At 48.9% G+C, this 19,779-nt stretch overlaps 1 protein-coding gene across 2 annotated transcripts in view; it reads right to left on the bottom strand.

Annotated features, from left to right (window-relative positions):
- The window catches only part of LOC106732388 (uncharacterized), a 135,373-nt gene that overhangs the window by 81,174 nt on the left and 34,420 nt on the right, over positions 1-19,779 (bottom strand). For both annotated transcript variants that reach the window (XM_025187467.3, XM_075900291.2), the window contains 3 exons: positions 17,541-17,704; positions 10,635-10,744; positions 921-1,033 (listed from right to left, as the gene is read on the bottom strand). In XM_025187467.3, the coding sequence (XP_025043252.2) occupies positions 921-1,033; positions 10,635-10,744; positions 17,541-17,704 (387 nt within the window). The remainder of the gene's footprint in view (positions 1-920; positions 1,034-10,634; positions 10,745-17,540; positions 17,705-19,779) is intronic.

Below are 19,779 nucleotides of genomic sequence, written 5' to 3'. Positions count from 1 at the left end.
TATGGCAATTACACTAGCTGAAGGACAAAAGTTTCTAGAGAAACTAGGCTCTTTTTCACAAATGCATCCCTATTGAAGACAGTACTTATTCACTTGCAGAACTAAAGCACACACAGAAGTGTTGTCCTGCATAGTGATGGAGTTAGGTACATGCTTAAGTGGTTTCCTGAATTGGATCCTTAATGGTTACTCATTACGTATTTTATAAGAAAGTATAGGCTGAAATGAAGGCTCTATTCAGTCCTGGTTTTTCCCTGGTTAATGAACTAATTTCTGATGCATACAATGTTGTTTAGAATTATTTTAGACCCTTACTATTTATGAACTGTTTTTGTTATCTGAACCTAGAAAACTTGATCTGCAGGGGAAAATCTACCTTTCATTTAGACAATTTTTTTTCTGAACTTCTCTAGCAGTAAAAGTTTAAAAAACAGTATTTTATGCAGTCCACCTGAAGACTTCTGGAGACACAGGAGGAATTTCATATAATAGCTTCATTTTATTCAGTAGGTACTATGTATGAGATCAAACACATGCCATGGTATCTTGTGATAAAACACATGGTATTTAATACAGTAAAAAAATTTTGCTCGAGGTTTGCCAATAAGGCACATCTCATTACCATCATTTTATATATCATGAATTAGTTTTGAAAGTAACAATTCCTAATTCAAATTATACTATGGAGATTAGAGTCATGATTCTCAGCTGCTGTAAAATCAGCACAGATACATTGAAATCAATGAGGTAAAACCATTTACACCATTTGAAGATTTGGCACTTAGAGTTAGCTAGCTCTGGAATCTGCATTCTCTGGGAATAGTACATGTGCAGCAACATGAAACCAAATGCTATGGTGAAAAGCATCTTATAAGATCCTACTAGCTGTATACTGAATTACTGGTTCTTTTGATCACCACCTGCTTGTTTTTCACAGACCCAGTACAGGTGCGTGGAACAATTAGTAGCCATAAGTTCTCCTCCTTTTTTCATTTGAGCACATCCACTTTGACCTCTTTTGATGTCTGAAAGCCTGTTTAAAAAATAAGACACATACATGAATATTACTAAAGCAATCAAGTCCTGCTGTACAATCAGAAACATAATCATGCCTCCCAGCATATTGTTCTTTTATTATTATACAAGAAGCTATTAGAATCAGAATATAAATACCATCTTTCTTTTTAGTTATACTGGCTCTTTTTAAAACTACTGAAAATGTAACTATTCAAAAAAATTCCCAATAAATCCATCAGTACTCATTTGCTACATACAATCTATCCTAAAGGAAAAAACACTCATGCTGAAATCATGTCTATGTCTATTCACATGCAAAATGCTATTCATTTCAATAAATCCCATGTTGATTTCAGGTGTTTTCTTCATGATTGTGATTAAAATTCTCTGTATCTATTGAGTGCCAAATCATTTTCTACTATTTTTTTTAATTTAATTTACCAAAAGGTTTCATACTGAAACTGCCAAATGCACACATGCAGATTCACTGATTTGAAGGCCAGAAGGAATCATTATCATGGGCAGTTGGTGAAGCTGCTACTTGGGAAGGCAAACTCCCTAGTCTGTGGCCCACCTATACTCCACCTAAGCCTCACCTCACTTCCTACTGTCTCCCTCTTCTCTCTGCTCACCCATTCCAGCCAAATCCCTGAACTCAAAGGGTATGTCTACACTACAGCACTAATTCGAACTAAGCTCATTCGAATTAGCTCATCTAGACTTAAAAACTAATTCAAATTAGTGTTTTGCTAATTTGAACTAGCACGTCCACACTGATTGGATGCTGGATCGCATTGAAACCAGTTCCGGCGGGGCATCAGGTCAGTAGTTGCTTTGTGTGGCTGCTATCTGAGGCTATCTGAGGCTCGTGCTTAAAGGGACCCCCCTGGACAGCCGGTTCTCAGCTTTTCCATTTGCTTGCCTACCTCGCCAGGGACAGCAAAGCGTTTTTCTCTCCGACTGCCTGTGTTGGTGCTTCCCATTGGGGATGCCGCCGCAGTTGGCAACATAAAGCCAGAGCTCACCCTGGGGATGCTGCTCCAGTTTTTGGACCTGCTGCTGAAAGCCTGCCAGCAATTGGTAGAGGCTACCTAGCACCACCTGGTGCACATCAGTCCCCTGCCTCTCCCCCTGGCCTCCCCGGGGGTCGTGGAGGAGTGGCAGCAGTGCCCGGATGCCAGCATGCCCCGCCGCATCTGGCATCTGGACACCGGCAGCGACTGGTGGGACCGCATCGTCCTGGAGCGCTGGGGAGACAGACAGTGGACCCAGAACTTCAGGATGAAGAAGGACACCTTCCTTGAGCTCTGCGAGTGGTTCGCCCCTGCTCTGCAGCAACGGGACACTCACATGAGGCCCGCCATCCCCCTCCAGAAGCGGGTGGCCATCGCCCTGTGGAAGCTCTCCACACCGCACAGCTACCGATCCGTCGGGAACCAGTTTGGCATGGGGAGATCCACCGTTGGAGCAGTGTTCATGCAGGTACAGCACCCACCGGCCACTGGGCCAGGGGAAAGGAGAGCTTCAAAGAGGGGATGGGCCGCCCCAGAGAAAAGGTGGGGGGAGGAGGCGAAAGTGCCCCGCACTGGAGGGTTCGGTCTCTCCTGGCCGTACTACACGCTGCCCACGGGGGTGGCTTCTGGGAGTGGGGCGCGGGGCAGTGCCAGGGAACGAACACTTCCAGCCACCCGGGTGCCCTACTGATTCGTGGTTTCTGTGTCCCTCTGCAGGTGGTCAAGGCCATCAACCGGGTGCTGCTCCGCAGGATGGTCTGCCTCACCGACCCAGACGCCGTCATCCGAGGGTTCAGCACCCTCGGCTTCCCAACTGAGGGGGGCCATCGACGGGATGCACATCCCCATCCATGCCCCGGAACACCAGGCCTCCCAGTACATCAACAGGAAGGGGTACTTCTCCATGCTCCTGCAGGACGTGTGTGACCACCGGGGCCAGTTCACGGACATTAATGTGGGCTGGTCCGGCAAGGCACACGACGCCAGGGTGTTCCGCAACTCCTCCGTGTGCCAGAGGCTGCATGCCGGGACCTTCTTTCCTGATCGCCACATCAGGGTCTGGAACATGGACATGCCTGTGTGCCTGTTGGGGGATACAGCCTACCCCCTACAGCCCTGGCTGATGAAGCTGTACACAGGGCACCTCAACCCCTCCCACCAGGTCTTCAATGCCAGGCTCACGAGGGCCTGCATCCTGGTCGCCTGAAAGCCAGATTTGGGTGCCTCCTCACCCGCCTCAACCTTGCCGAACACAATATCCCTCCCGTGATGCCAGCATGTTGTGTGCTGCACAGTTTGTGCGAGCGGAAGGGGGAGGCTCTCCTGCCAGCCTGGATGGCTGAGGCCGACCGCATGGCTGGCCAGTACACGCAGCCCTGAACCACCGCTATCCAGGAAGCCCAGCGGGGGGCCGTCTGGATCTGGGAAGCCCTGAGGGAGAGCTTCCAGGTGGAGGAGGAGGACTGAACTCTCCCTGCATGCCCCACTGGGGCCTTCTTCCACCCTCCCCTCCTTCCTCTTTCCCCTCTCTAACCCCCCTTCCTAATGTCAAATAAAGATACCTGTTTTGCCACCAAAAATCTCTTTTTATTACATAACTGGAATTGGGGGAGGAAGGAATGAGGGTGGGAGAGGGGAGCGGGAAACCTGGGAGGAGGGAGCTGGAAGGAGGTGGAAGGGGTGGAAGGGAAGGGAAAGCTCAGGGTTGGGGGTCCTGCTGGCTCTCCCGTCTCGCAGCACTGTGGGTGCGGAGGCGTCGGGGGGGAGTGGGTGTGGAGGGTGGGGCAGGAGGGACGGGGGGTGTGGAGGAAGCAGGAGGGGAACAGGGGTGGGAGGAGGAACGAGAGCTGGGGCGGCCGCAGGGGCTGGAGCATGAGGAGGCAGGAACCTGTCCACCAGGGTCTGGAGGTAACCTCTGAGGGCACGGCCCTGCTCCTCCAGCACCTTCAAACTCTGCTGCCGCAGCCGCAGGTTCTCCCAGACCCAGTGCTCCTGGATGCAGATCTAGTGCTCCAATAGCCGCAGGTGCCGCCGCTGGTAGTCCTCCAGGTTCCTGGTGCACCTGCTGGCCAGGGTGCAGGTGACTGTTGTAGATGGGGTGGTGCGCCCTGCAGTCCCAGGTGCTGCAGCTGTGGTGAAACGAGAGCAGTGGTCAGTTCTCCCTGGGGACACGGTGGGTGAAACCCAGCCCCCCTCTGCAAGGTGAGGTCGGCATGTGGGGAATGGTCCAGGGCCCCTGCATGACAACCAGCTGCTGCTCCATGGTGGGCAAGGCCCAGGCGCACGGTCCCTGGGCTCCCTCTTCCCCCACACCCCTCATACACATAAGGGGAGCATGATGGCACTCACATGTGGAGCCCTCCCCAGCCTCGGACGACGCTGCCGATGTGCTCTGTGGAGTGCCTCAGGGGTCCTGGGTCCTGGGCAGGCTCCCTGCAGGCTCCTGGCTCTTGGCATCTTCCTCCTCCCTGTTTAGGACGGGTCCCTCTGCCCCGGGGTTGATCACCACCCAGGGGGCATGGACGGCGTGAGCCCCCAGGATGCGGTCCAGGACCTCAAAGTGGGGGCAGGCCTCCGGGTCGGCCCCTGGCTGGGAGGCCCTGGAGTAGGACTGCCGCAGGTCCTTGACCTTGCAGCGGACCTGCTCCTGGGTCCGCATGTGTCCTCTGGTGGCCAGGCTGGCAGCCATGCGGCTGTAGACGGCCGCGTTCCTGTGGCTAGTGCCGAGATCGTGGATGTTGGAGGCTTCCCCTCAAACCTCGATGAGGTCCACGATCTCCGCATTAGACCAGACAGGCGCCCACCTCTTGCAGCCCCGGGCAGGCTCCTGTGAGCAGCCAGCCTGGTCCTGGGAAGAGGCGGAGGGCTGGGTGGCAGCAGGTGGCTGGCTCATGCTGCGCCAGGTGCAGGGTCTGCTGGCTAGGTGCTGGCAGGCTTGCAACTGGCACGAGCACCGTAGCCAGACCATGCCCCTTTAAGGGCTCTGGGGCCAGGAGGGGGACAGAAGAGTTTCCCTGGTTGTGCCCAAAGTGGCCACCAGGGCAAGCTGGGAAGGGCTAGCCTCCAACTAGTTCGAATGAAGTGGCTACACAGCCCTTAATTCGAACTACTTAATTCAAACTAGGCGTTAGTCCTCGTAGAATGAGGTTTACCTAGTTCGAATTAAGCGCTGCGCTAGTTCGAATTAAGTTCGAACTAGCGGTTTGTATGTGTAGCGCCTATGAAAGTTAATTCGAACTAACAGCTGTTAGTTCGAATTAACTTTGTGGTGTAGACATACCCAAATGCAGTAATTGACTTGGGTGGGGAGGGAAGAGAAACACTCTTCTAAAATGTCTCTCTCGAGAAAATAGAGCATGTTTTCTACTATATACTACATTGTGAAGGGCTTTATTCTGTCTAAGTAAAAGGTCGATGCTCTCCTAACTTCTAGAGTGTATAAAGCCTGTTCTTTGTCAGAGGCATAAAGCTTGGGATAAAAAAACCTGAGACAAATGTCCCGGGAGATAGGGCCGGCCAGAGCCATTTGTGCGCCCCTGGCTCCGGGAGCACAGCGCAGCCCCTGGGAGTGCGATGCATGCGCAGCCCCGTCCCCGGGCACCCAGCGCATGCACGGCCCCTCCTCAGGCACGTGGCACATGCACGGCTCCGCCCCCGGTGCATGCGCAGTGCCACCCCCGCCCTGCCCGGCAGCCCCGTGTGGCAGCCCCTACAATGGAGTGCCCTGGGCAGTAGCCTGATCAGCGCGTACCTTGGGCCGGCTCTGCTGGGAGGCATGAAACTGAGACACCATCTTGGACAAGAAGGTGAGGTTTGGGCATAACCTGACCTCATCCTTGCAAAAGACTGTGTAAGGGGGGTCCAAGGTAAGGACCCTTAACTCTGAAAAATGTCCATCTTACGTGATAACTACAAGAAACTACACTTTCCAGAAGAAGTGCAGCAATGAACAAGTGGCTAAAGGATCAAAGGAGGGCCCCATAAGTCTGGTCAGGTTCAGATTAAGGTCCCACTGAGGGAGAGGTTGGCGAACATGCAGGTTAGGAGTTGAAGCACCTCCTCCCACAGGAGATGCTCATGAGAAGGGTCCCTGAAGAAGGATGGGGAAGGGTCATGTGAATATCATACCCCCTTCCTATTGTGTCGAGGACCCATTGGTCTGAGGTGATGGAAGCCCAAGAGCAGTAGAAAGGGTCCAGGAAAGGCAGTGGCGAGAATGATAATCTGTCGCCGGGTGCGCCCTCAACACCCTTGATGAGGGCCCTGAATCTTGTTAGCCGAGCCCAACCCTTAGTCAAACGAGGGCGGAAACAGCATCTGTTGTTCCTGCCATTCCTGTTCCTGCCCCTGTGCAGAGAGAAGTCCAGGTGGTTATCTGGTTGAGAAGGCCAGGTAGCATTCCTTCCTGAAAGGGAAGCCCCCGGGGTGCGAGAGTATGGATTCCCAGGGATTTAAGTGTGTGACCCGCGTGTCCTTTAGGCCATTCAAACAATGGTCAGTCTGCTCTGAAAACAAGCTTAGCCCTTTGAATGGTAGGTCTTCAATGGGGGCCTGGAGCTCTAGGGGCACTCTAGGGGCACTCTGAACTACTGAATCCATGAACTGTGGCAAAGCACTAAGCCAGTTGCCATAGCACATGCAGCTGCATCTGACTGCATAGGAGACCACCTGGCCCTCCTCAGAGAGGGACTTGAACTTAGCCTGAGAGTCCTGGGGAAGAAGTTCAGTGAACGTGTCCATAGCAAGACTAAGTGTTATAAGCCTAATGGCTCAGCAGAACCTGCTGGTTTGCTATGCGTAGTTGAAGCCCCCACAAAGTATAGGCCTTCCTACCCAGAAGGTCAATCTTCTTAGTGTCCCTTCTCTTAGGGGTAGGTCCCGGTTGCCCCTGCCTCTCATGCTAGTTGACCTCCTAGACCACCAACAACCCTAGGGGTGGGTAGGAGAATAGATGTTCATTACCCTCCCAGGGCACAAAATACTGCCTCTTCACCTTCTTATCTGTCAGCAGCATGGAGGCCAGGGTCTTCCAAAGTGTTTTTGTGATCTTAGCCACAGTTTAATTGAGAAGCAGAGCCACTCTGGTAGGGGTGTCAGCTTGAAGGATGTCAACTGTGGGATCCGAGTCATCCAACACCTTCTTCGACTACACCCTCAAACTGTGGACTAGCGTATAGAGGAGTTCCTGATGCGCCCTCAAGTCCATGGACATCATTTTAAGTTAACAGATCCAATGTGGAGGGGAGGAAAGAATCACCAGTCTGCCACAGCTTGCAGCCTTCAAAGGGTCAGAATAGGGTTTGCAAGAAAGAAAGATTTAGCACTAAGACCAAGGGAAGTTATTGCCTCCCCTTGCCTCTTATACCTGCCTCCCATGACCACTACCATCATCTTGTCAGACCTCCTGTATTTACATAGGACACAGAATGTCCACAAAATAATTCATAGAAAATATTGTTTAGAAAACTTGATTTAAAAATGCCAGCACTTAATAAATTGCATTAGTAGATTGAAAGTTCATTAATCCTTGACAAATAAAACAGAAAGGTGAAAATAATGATAGAAACGTAGCCGTGTTAGTCTGGTGTAGCTGAAGCAAAATACAGGTCTATGTAGCACTTTAAAGACTAACAAGATGGTTTATTAGATGATGAGCTTTTGTGGGCCAGACCCACTTCCTCAGATCAAATAGTGGAAGAAAATAGTCACAACCATATATACCAAAGGATACAATTAAAAAAAAGGAACACATATGAAAAGGACAAAACAAATTTCAGAACAGAAAGGGGATGCGGGGGGGAGGAGAAGGTAAATGTCTGTGAGTTAATGATATTAGAGGTGATAATTGGGGAAGCTATCTTTGTAATGGGTAAGATAACTAGAGTGTTGAGACCCCCGTGTAAAGTGTCGAAATTTAGCATGAATAACAGTTCAGAGGATTCCCTTTCAAGTGCAGATTTAAAAGGTCTTTGAAGCAGGATGCAGGTAATCAAGTCGTTGAGACAATGTCCTTTCTGGTTGAAATGGCAAGAAACTGTTTTTTCTTTGTGATCCTGTCTAATATCTGTTTTGTGGGCATTGATCCTTTGGTGAAGTGTCTGAGACGTTTATCCAATGTACGTAGCAGACGGACACTTTCGGCACATGATAGCATAAATTATATTTCTGGATGCGCAGGAATATGTGTTCTTGATCTTATAACTCACTTGGTTAGGTCCAATAATGGTATCAGCAGAGTGAATATGTGGACAAAGCTGGCAACGGGGTTTGCTGCAAGGAAAGGTACCAGGGTTGGTATTAGTGTGGTATGTCCTGTGGTTGTTGGTAAGAATCATCTTGAGGTTAGGTGGTTGTCTATAGGAGACTATTGATCTGTCTCCCAGAGCCTCTTGGAGTTTGGTATCCTGTTCCAGTATAGGCTGTAGTTTATTGATAATGTGTTGGACAGGTTTAAGTTGGGGGTTGTAGGTGATGACAAGTGGTGTTCTATTGTTGGTTTTCTTGGGTCTGTCTTGAAGTAGATGGTTCCTAGGTATTCGTCTGGCTCTTTCAATTTTCTTTTTTATTTCTCCGGGTGGGTAGTTGAGGTTTATAAATGCTTGGTAGAGATCCTGAAGTTTCTGGTCTCTGTCAGTGGGATTAGAGCAGATGCGGTTGTATCGAAGGGCTTGGCTATAGATGATGGATCATATGGTGTATTCTGGATGGGAGCTGGAAGCATGTAGGTAACTGTATGAGTCAGTGGGTTTTCTGTAGAGAGTGGTGTCCAATTTTCCATTGTTGATTTGTACTGTGGTGTCCAGGAAATGAATCTCTCGTGTAGAATGGTCCAGGCTGAGGTTGATGGTGGGGTGTAGGTTGTTGAAATCTCTGTGGAATGTCTCCAGTGTTTCTTGAGAGTTTCTTCATAATAATGAATGGAATTTTAAAAGAGTTAACCCTAAGAATACCTACAGAATCTGAAAATGCATGGTGTGGGAAGCCAAAACTTTATAGACCTAAAGTGACTTGAAAACTTATCTCTAATGGATTTGGAAGACAGAGAAAATGCAGATAAGAAAGATACTCAACAAAGCTACCAAGAATATATTTGCAGCTTTAATATTTCAGCTTGCTTTAGGACTAATCTTACTTTCTGATGCCTTTTCATGCTCCCTCAATAAAGGAATTTATGTAGTGTAACTAACATCCTCTGAGATTTTAAAAGAGGCCCGAATTTCATGGACAGTTGTAGGGTAAACTGAGGCAATCCATGGTATTTCGCTAAGAACCCCTATTCAACCCTAAAATCTGAGACAGGCCCTGTAAACCTCACAGGATGGGCAGTTAGCATGACCCTGGGAACGGCATGGTCACCCTGGCAACCACATTCCAAGAGGACACACCAGACAAGACTCAGACTGATACCAAAACAACCTTGCTAACATATTTTGCTTTAATCCTAGATAATGGGCCCGTAAACTCATGGATCACATCAGTGCAAGATGCTATCACAGATGCATCATGATTTAACTAGACAAAAGTTGCCATTTAATTGTCTGTTGATGGTGGCTTATTTACCTTGTTAAGGAAAACTACTTGTATTAGAGAGAAGGTGTTTGTCTGATGATAGGCAGAGATGCTATGCAATCTTTCTTAGCTTAATGGCTTACGTGGTCATTTCGTCTTGCTGCTAGAACCTATTGAATTGTTTCCCCTCTGCCCATCAGCCCCCTATATAATCTATTGTAATGTTTTGCTTAAGCAGTGTTCACTAGCCTAACCACTAGTAGCACTCCGCCAGCGCTGTGTGTAATAAATCCTCTTGCTTGTTTCACCGCATCCGGAGTGTCCAGACTCATTCTCAACAGCAGTCTATCAGTGATCACTCAAAAATCTGTTTAGCATTACAAGACCATAGCTCCGCAGTGGATTTGCCACAATGGCCAACAACCAAGGTACCTGAACACACACCAACCCGTCATAGATCCACAAAGCTGCTATCTACACTTGTGAAGCTTATCCCTGCTTGAAATCAAGGTAAGTTGCTATAGTGTAAATCATGATTTCATAGCTCTTTACTGTGCTTATGCTAGGAACCTGCGGTGACGCAGCTATGCTACAGGGTGGGCACCAATGGCAAGAATTAGGGCAAATCTCCAATATATATATAAAGGACTATCGGCAAGATTCACAAAAGGATTCAGAAGTCTAATCAGTACTTCAGTTGCACTGCTTAATAAAGTTGTTCCAACCAGATGTTATCTACACCTTTGTTTGGGAAGATTATTGTTACACTAATAATTATAAAAACACATCTCAATGTCTTCCATTTTCCTGCTTAATAGAAATTTCTATGCCCACTAAATCTACTAGACAACTGTCAGTTTTAGGATCTGCAGCTGATGCTGCTGTACGGAGAACATGATAGCTAATATAGTTAAAATGAAACAAGACAAATATTTTGTTCCACCAGGTTATAACAGTGATTGGGGAGAGTTAGCGGGAGAAGCACCTCAGTCTATGGAAGATCAGTTGAGTACACAAAACAGCCAAGCATACCAAGTCAACCCACTCCCCAGCTCTTTGACTAGACATCTTAATTATGAAAACTTAACTACTTACCAATTGACTGCAAGATTAGCACCGTGTCCACTAGTCCATTGCCAGGCACCAGACTGTTGCTTTGACAAACCAATCCAGGTACCACCCTGCAGCACAGAAGCCACCCACATCTGAAACAGTAACAATTTCCTGCTGTCACAAACTCCCACAAAGCTCTTCCAATGCAACTGTTTCTCAAATCCTGATGGAAGGCAAAAATCCCCATAAGGCAAACGAGAGAGCGAGTTAGCTCTGCTGCCTTAGAACTTCACTGTAATAAAGCATTCCCCAAAGACAGGCCAGAATCACCAGAGAGGAAGAGAATGTTACTCACCCTGTGCAGTAACGTCTGTTCTTCGAGATGTGTGTCCCCGTGGGTGCTCCACTCGAGGTGCTGGGCTCGTCCCTGCGCCGCAAACAGAGAATCTTCCTTAGCAGTAGCCCTGCCGGCCCGCGCATATGCTCCTGCTCTCTCGCACCGGTCGCGCCGTTATAGCGGAGTGCGGGCCGGCTTGTCAGTTTCCTCCCAACCAGAAGCATCTGAAAGAAAAAAACAGAAGGTCTGAAGCAGGGAGGAGGGTGGGTCGTGGAGCACTCACGGGGACACACATCTCGAAGAACAGACGTTACTGTGCAAGGTGAGTAACTCTCTCTTCTTCATTGAGTAGTGTCCCCGAGGGTGCTCCACTCGAGGTGAGTACACAGCAGCGGTCCAATGCTATCGGTGTGCTTCAGACTTGTGCCCTCTGCGCTGTGGCGAGAACTGCTTGCGCCATCGCTGAATCGTTCTTCAAAATTTTCGCAAGGGCATAGTGTCTGGCGAAGGTAAGAGCAGGTGACCAAGTTGCTGCACGGCATGTCCTACAAGGGCACACCTCTAAGGTAAGCAGTGGATGCGGCCATGCCTCCGGTGGAGTGGGCACGAGGCTGTCTCGGTAAAGGTTCATGCTGTAGGGCATAACAACGTGTGATGCAAGAGATGATTAAGTTGGAAATACGCTGTGCGGAGAGCTGTTGGCCTTTCGAACGCTTAGCAGTGGCTATAAACAGATGCCGAGACTTTCTGAAAGCACGTGTTCTGTCCAGGTAGAAGGCCAGCGCTTGCCTGACATCGAGCGTATGTAGACGTGAGTCTTCGGGTGAAGAATGCAGTTTTGGATAGAATGTTGGCAGGCTTATGGGCTCGTTTATATGAAAAGGAGAGTTCACCTTCAGGAGGAAGGGAAGATGGACACGGAGCACTACCCCATGCTCAGAAAATAGTGTGTACAGTGGGTCGACGGATAGAGCTGCCAATTCACTAACCCAGCGTGCTGAAGTGATTGTCAGCAGGAATGACATCTTCATCGTGAGCATGCACAGGTCGCTAACGGCTCAAAGGGGGGACTAGTTAGTGTATCCAATACTAAAGCTAAGTGCCACAGCTCTGCTGGAATCCTGTAGGCCTGGTACAAATTCCCGAGCCCCTTTAGTAACCTTTTAGTGAGCAGATGGGCGAACAGCGAATGACCGTCGATGGGAAGATGGAAGGCTGAGATTGCTGCCAGGTGAACTTTCAGCAAAACAATTGCCGACCCCTCTCCCCCCGCCTTTAGGTGGAGCGTGTAATCCAGTACCTGCTGCACCGGTACAGAGAGAGGGTCAAGATTCCTCACCGCACACCAAGATTGGAACCAATACCATTTGTAGAGGTAGGTCTTGTGAGTGATCTGGCACCTGCTGTTTATCAGCACATCTCACTGCCTGAGAGCAGGTCATTTCTGGCGGTTGGAGCCAGTTAGGTGCCATGCCGTGAGGTGCATGTGATCGATGTCCGGATGCACCATCATACCGTGCTGTTGAGACAGCAAGTTGGACAGCCTCGGTAGTCATGGCTAAGCAACCGACATTCTCGACAATTGCGTCAGCCAAGTCTGTCAGGGCCAAAAGGGTGCTATGAAAATCACTGTCGTGCCCTCCAGTGCTATCTTCTCCAGCGCCCTTGGAATGAGAGGAAGAGGAGGAAAAGCGTAGAGTAATTGGTGACAACTCCAGTCTAGTAGGAAAGCATCTCCCAAGGAATTCATGCCGACGCCCATCCGCAAACAGTAATGATGGCACTTTCTGTTGTGACGGGTGGCAAGGAGGTCTATACTCAGGAATTCCCAGAGATGGAAAAGATTGCAAACAATTTCGTTGTATAACTCCCACTTGTGTTGGGGAAGGAAGTGTCTGCTGAGGGCATCGGCGATGACATTGTCCTTGCCAGGAAGGTATGATGCGGTAAGGGTTATACCATGCCGAATTGTCCAGTTCCACAGTCGTATAGCCTCTGCGCAAAGGGGGCGTGAATGCGCGCTGCCTTGCCTGTTGATATAGTACACCGTGCATATATTGTCGGTGAAAATGCGAACCGTAAGACCTCAGATCATGTGGCGGAAGTGCTCGCAGGCATTGACTACAGCTCGCAACTCGAGGAAATTTATGTTCTATAGGTATTCCTGGGGAGTCCAGAGCCCCTGAACTCGATGCTCTTGCAGATGGGCACCCTAACCAATCAAGGAAGCATCCATTGTGATCTGCATTGAGGGCTTCTGCCCGTGAAAGGAAACCCCCCGCTAGCAGATTTTTGGGACTGTCCCACCATGTTAGCGAAGTCCTGACGTGCTTAAGAATAGACACTGTTCTGTTCGTGCTGTGTACATCCGTGGTGTAAACCGTAAAAAGCCAGTGCTGGAGGCTGCGCAGGTGGAGTCTTGCGTGTGACACCACATATGTGGTGGCGGCCATATGCCCGAGCAGCTGTAGACAAGTAAGCATGCGGGATTTGGGAGCAGTTGACACAGTCTGAACCAAATCCCGAATCAACTCGAATCTCACTGTGGGTAAGTATACTCTTGCGCTCAGTGCATCGAGCATTGCGCTGATAAATTCCAGGCTGTGACTTGGCATCAGGGACGATTTGTTGAAGTTGATTATGAGACCCAAAGCCTTGAATACCGTCGTGGTAGTGGCAACTGCTCAGGTAGCCTCGTCGAGAGTAGGAGCCTTTAATAAGCAGTCGTCGAGATACAGGAAGCTCGTGATATCAAGATGTCGAAGGTAAGCAGCCACCACTGCTAGGGTCTTGGAGAACACTCCGGGAGCTGCTGAAAGGCCGAAGGGTAACACCCAATATTGGTAATGTTCTGTGCCCACTACAAAACAAAGGAATCGCCTGTGGGCTGGATGGATCGTTATATGAAAATAGGTGTCCTGCAAGTCGAGGGACGAGAACCAATCCCCTTTTCGAGAGCCAGGATAATAGAGGCCAACGTAACCATCTTGAATTTCTGTTTCCGCAAGTGACGGTTGAATCGACACAGGTCCAGAATAGGTCTCCAACCCCCTGACTTCTTCTGGGGGAGGAAGTACCGAGACTAAAAACCTCTCCCCTGGAACTGAACAGGTACCCTCTCCACTGCCCCTATTGTAAGTAGACGAGAAACCTCTTGCTGTAGAAGAGTCCTGTGAGAGGGGTCCCTGAAAAGGGACGAGGAGGGTGGGGAAGGACGAGGGATTGAGCTGAAAGGAAGCCACTATGTTGTTGACCCAACCGTCGGTGGAAATCAGAGACCAACGGTGTTGATAAGGTCTCAACCAATAATAGAATAAAGCTTGCGGATTGTGTACAGCCTCCGTCAAAGGGGTGATGCGCAGTCCCTCAACTGACATGTCAAAATTCCTGCCGCCCCTGCTGGTGGCCAGATGCCTTGCTAGACTGCTATCTTCATTTCTGTTGGCCCTGTCTTGGCCTCTGCTGCTCGTATGGTTTGGCACGGAATTACATGTAAGAGAAAGGTCTTTGCGTCCCCAGCGTTCTCAACATCGTATGGGAGTCCTTGCCTGAGTGGAACACCTGATCGGTGGATTGAGCAAAGAGTGGCTGGCGATCTAAGGGTAAGTCCTTTACCTTATTCAGTAAATCTTTCGAGGCAGCAGCTTGATGCAACCAGGATGCACGATGCAGGACTACAGCAGTCACTGTGGCTAAAGCTGCTGCGTTGGCAGAGTCCTGCGCGATCTGCAATGCTGTTCGGGCTGTTGTGTAGCTCTCCTGTATTACTGCCTTTAGAATTTGACATTCGAGTCCGGTAGATGTTCTAAAAGAGGAATTAATTTTGAATAATTGTCGAAATCATAATTTGCCAGGGGAGCCACGTAATTGCACATTCTCAAAGCTGAAGTGGTGGAAGAGTACACTTTTCTGCCTAAAATGTCTAGGCGTTTGGCCTCCTTCTCATTTATAGTATTTTTAGTCTGTGCTGTCTTGGACCTTTGTTGTGCGGCGTCCATGACAAGGGAATTGGGCAGAGGGTGAGTAAACAAGAACTCCATGCCCTTCTGGTTTATAAAGTATTTTTTATCAGCTCGCTTATTGATCGGCAAGGAAGTAGCTGGAGTCTGCCAGATGTCGTTGGCAATTTCCAAAATGGTGCCATCAAAGGGAATGCCAATTTTGATTTTTGAGAATGTTGGAAGTTCTTAAGTAACGGATGGTGTTTTTATTGAACATACCGTAGTCTGAATGCTCTGAGATTGAGCAACCCTCTTAAAAAGTTCTTGAAACTGTTTATGGCAGTGGTCCCCAACATGACGCCCGCGGGGGCATTTGTGTGCGCCCGCCAAGTGCTCGGGGCTGGCCTGGCCCCGGGCATGTGGCGCATGCATGGTGCTGGAGCCAGCCCCGGGCGCATGGCGCACAATGAGTGCCTGCCCCAGGAGCGCTGCGAATTGGCTGCCCACGCTCTGGGCACGCAGCGCATGGGGGGAGCACCGGCCCCGGGCGTGCGGCGCTTGGAGGGGGCAGCACCGGCCCTGGGTGCGCAGCGCTTGGGGGGGGGGGTGCTGGCCCCAGGCACGCGGTGCTTGGGGGGGTGCCGGCCCCGGGCATGCAGCCCTTGGAGGGGGCTCTGCCCCCGGGCACACGGCTATGGGGTGGCCCCGCCCCCAGGCACGCAAGTGTCCCCGCCCTCTGGCAACCGGCAGGTGAACGGTCACGCCCCCTGGTGCCTGGCAGCCTCAAATGGTTGGGGACCACTGGTTTATGGTCTCCTGTTGGAGATAAATCCCCGGGGAAGACTGTGTCATCTGGCGACGAAGACAAATGGTTGGCAAAGAATCAGGACTCTGAAGTTCCCGAATTGGAGTATGGTTATCTTGCTATCCCTCATGGGTCTGAATTGATGCCGTGTCCTCCACGGGGTTGGTGATGCCACCGGGGAGTGGGGTTCTAATGGTGCAACACGTGGAGACACCGGTCTGCTGGAGCGCAGAGATCGTGAACGTGGGTACCTTCCACAGAGAAAGGAATGACGGTCATCATAGTAATAGTCGTAGTACCTATTGTGACCTTGGTTTTCAATACCGACATGGTGCCTTGGTGTTCAATACCGACATGAATATCGTGAGGATCTTGAAGACCGTGGTGAAATAGATCTCATGGAGTAATGGGAGGGAGATCTACAGTAACGTGCTCGATAACACTGTCATGGTGAGTGACGAGGCGACCTGTAGTGACGGTCCCTGGTCGAGGCATAACGATGAGCGCGGTGATGGCTGTCCAAGTAGGACGAAGCGGGTGATAAAGGTGCAGGAGAAAACACAGCGCGGTCTGGGGTGAGAGATGGCATCCGAACCCTTCCTGACTTGCGTTGTGCCTTGGATGGCACCAAGCAGTTCGGAGGAGAGGACGGTGCTGTCTGCAATGGGTTAGCAGGCAGTGAAGCAGTCTGCATAGCCTGACTGCAGTTTGATTGAAGACCCGGTGCCACTGGATCAGCGGGTTGCGGCACCGAGGGAGGCAATGCTGGTGCCGAGGGCTGCATATTGACGGTGCCCTCCTGCAGCACCGGTGCCAGAGCGTCCAGCATCGAAGAGAGTGGAGATAGAGCCGCCGCCACTGCTGCTGTGGGTGCCGGCACAGCTGCGCTCGTTCGCGCATGCACCGAGAAAGCCGGTGCATGACCCTCAGCCTCAGCTCTCGGTCGCGCCTGGCGCACGCAGTCAATTTCATGCAATGAATGCTCTTGAGAGGGACATGTCCATCTCCGAGACATTTAATGCACCACGAGTGCCTGTCTAATGCTGGCATGGAATCCTGGCACTGGGTACACCTCTTAAAACCGGGTGATTCTGGCATAATTCCTGGTTTAGACTTGCTGAACAACTCAAGGAAAAAAAGTTTTTTGTTTTGTTTTTTATAAACAAGCGGAACTATACTACTAAGAACAACTACTCTAACACTAACAACCTAAAAAGAAACAAGTAACTTTCTAACACTAATCTCCCTTTCTCCTCTGACAGAAGGGGGAGCGTATCTAAAGTCCGTCTGCGGTCGCGGACGGTTGAAGGAAACTGACAAGTCGGCCTGTGCTCAGCTGTAATGGCACGAACAGTGTGAGACAAGAGGCGCGTACGCGTGGGCCGGCAGGGCTACTGCTAAGGAAGGGTATGTCTACACTACCACCCTAGTTCGAACTAGGGTGGTTAATGTAGGCAACCGAAGTTGCAAACGAAGCCCGGGATTTAACCACGAGGTGTACCGGTAGTTCGGATTAGAGAGCCTAATCCGAACTACCTACTCCGTGCCGCGTGTGGCTGCGGGCACGGAGTCCGAACTACCGGGGCTTTAAAAATGGCGGCACCCGGTAAGATGCAAATGAAGCCCGGGATATTTAAATCCCGGGCTTCATTTGCAACTTCGGTTGCCTACATTAACCACCCTAGTTCGAACTAGGGTGGTAGTGTAGACATACCCGAAGAGCCTAGCACCTTGAGTGGAGCACCCTCGGGGACACTATTCAACGAAGAATTTAACTTTCAAGCTTGAAAGAATAATACAAGATACACTTAAGTTTTTCAAACTAGATATTCTTTGGGATGAAAGTAACGCCTTTTCAAAAATACCTTTTCTTCAGCACTCTCTATTTGGAGAAGACTAGCATGTTTATAAAATGCACACTGGGCTAGAGCCTGATCCCACTGCATAGTCTCTTTCCTTTCTATGTAATAACAATTTCCATTCCAATACCACCACATGGGGTCTTGAGGACACTTTAAACTGGTGAGTCCTGCAAAGAAAAAGGTTTTAGTGCAAAAGGAATTAGAAAGATGTATAAACCTGTTACATCAAGTGGACAATCTATCATCCAGGATGAACAGACAACCAAGAGTAGAGATACAGATAGACCAATAATTGAAAAAAATGCTCTAAGGTTCCAAAGAGGAATATGAAGTTTTTTGAAGAAAGGCAAATAATTTTTTTAAAAAAGCAAATAGCAAAGCTTTGTCCATTGAGTGTCTGGGACAATCCCTGGCCCTTGATCAGGAATCCTAGGCACTATGATAAAATAAAGAATAACTCATATTTTGCAAAATACATTAAAATACTTTACACCTCCACAAATAAATTTGCTAACTATCTGAAACTGTATGGGTCACCATTTCAGTGAACCTCTTTACTGTGTCTACATAAACCATAAGTGCATTAATTTTGCATACTGAAATTAGCAGATAGACATGCAAGCTCTCATGTGTCATTAAGGATGTTCATTGAAATTTTTTTTCCAGAAAAAAAATATCTCCTCAGCCCGTCTACCAAGGCCTACGTGCAGAGTACTGTATTTCTGCCATAAAAGTGGATGACATCAAAGTCATGACATTAAAAACAGTTTCCTGGATAGTTTGCCATTGATTTCAACAGGAGCAAGACAAGGTCCATCATTGTCCTCTAAATCTGAATTCCGTAGAAGTGTTCGCTAGGTTTCTTTTTAGAGGAGCTTTTCCTTTCCAGAGTCAGAATCTGCTTTATAATGTAACTGCTGATACACAAAGGAGAGGAAATGAGAGACAATACAAGTAATACTGAATGAGAAAGAGAGAACACACATATCACTCAAAGCAGACAAATATCTCAAGTCACTACCACAGATAAGCAACAGGAGAGGGACAAACTGTAAGGGTAAAGAAAATCTATTTGACTTTGTAAGACATGGATGAGGGCCTTATTAAGATTCTGTAGCTGATTTATGTTCAGAAGTTACAATGAGACAAATCTGGGCTGGAGAGAAAAGATGGTACACTGCTTGGATTGCCGTCCTGGGAGTTGGGAAACATAGGCATATGATTCTTTGTTCTGAAACACACTTCCTATGCAACTTCAGTTCTGCAGGTATAAAATAGAGACAATAGCACTCCTCTATCTCACAGCATCATTGTGAGAAAAGATACATAAAAGAGTGTCAGCCACTCAGATATTCCAGGTACAGGGACCACATACATGTTACACGTAGCTTCAGTGCTGACTGACAATGTGCAACCCCTGTGCCTTCAATGAGATTGCTGAGGAGGAGTGTAAATCAGTACAGCGTTTGGCCCAGTTGAGTTCTATGAACAAAGCAGCTTCAGTATCAGATTCAAAAATACAAAACAAGGCAACTAAAATGTAGTGTCAAACAGCCTAAGACAACAGAAAATATTCTCTGGACAAATGAAGCACAATTACTCACTGCTCAAACAAGCTGCTGAGGCATGCTTTACTAGCCTGGGCACATTTTACAAGAGACTGACAATGAAAACCAATGTCTCCATATTTCTTTTTTCCTATAAATGCCACAAGGGGGCAGAAGAAATGGATGGTTTGTTAGCCCAGCCTGCTGCTTTACTTAACTCCTCTACTGGCTCTTCCCAAGAGGGGTATATCCCAGACAGAATTGAGGAAAGAAGCTACACAACAGAGTTCATTGAGTGCAGCTGCTGTTCAGCATCCCTCACAAGGAAATTTAGGCCTAGTCTACACTACACACCTCCTCCCCTTCCCATACCCCCATCAATCTAACCTATGAAACTTCAGTTAGCTGAAATCAATATACTTACCACAGTGTCTTCCATACAGTGAGGTTGGCAGGGCCTGCTCTACGATGAACTCCTGCTACTTTTCTCATCCTGGTAGATTACCGGAGTCAACAAGAGAATGCTTGGAGGTTGATTTGTCACATCTAAGTACACATGATAAATCAACCGCCAGTGGCTCAAACGCTGCAGCGTTGATCCAGCTAGTATAAGCAAGCTCTAAGGCCACAGGTCAGATTTCACTCTTAGCCTTGGCTTAGATGCCCCATGCAGTTCAGTAACTGCCAATGAGTTC

The sequence above is a fragment of the Pelodiscus sinensis genome, chromosome 16 (genome assembly GCF_052426305.1).
Source record: "Pelodiscus sinensis isolate ZL-2025 chromosome 16, ASM5242630v1, whole genome shotgun sequence".
Classification (NCBI taxonomy): domain Eukaryota; kingdom Metazoa; phylum Chordata; order Testudines; family Trionychidae; genus Pelodiscus; species Pelodiscus sinensis.
This window is presented reverse-complemented; position numbering and strand designations above follow the sequence as displayed.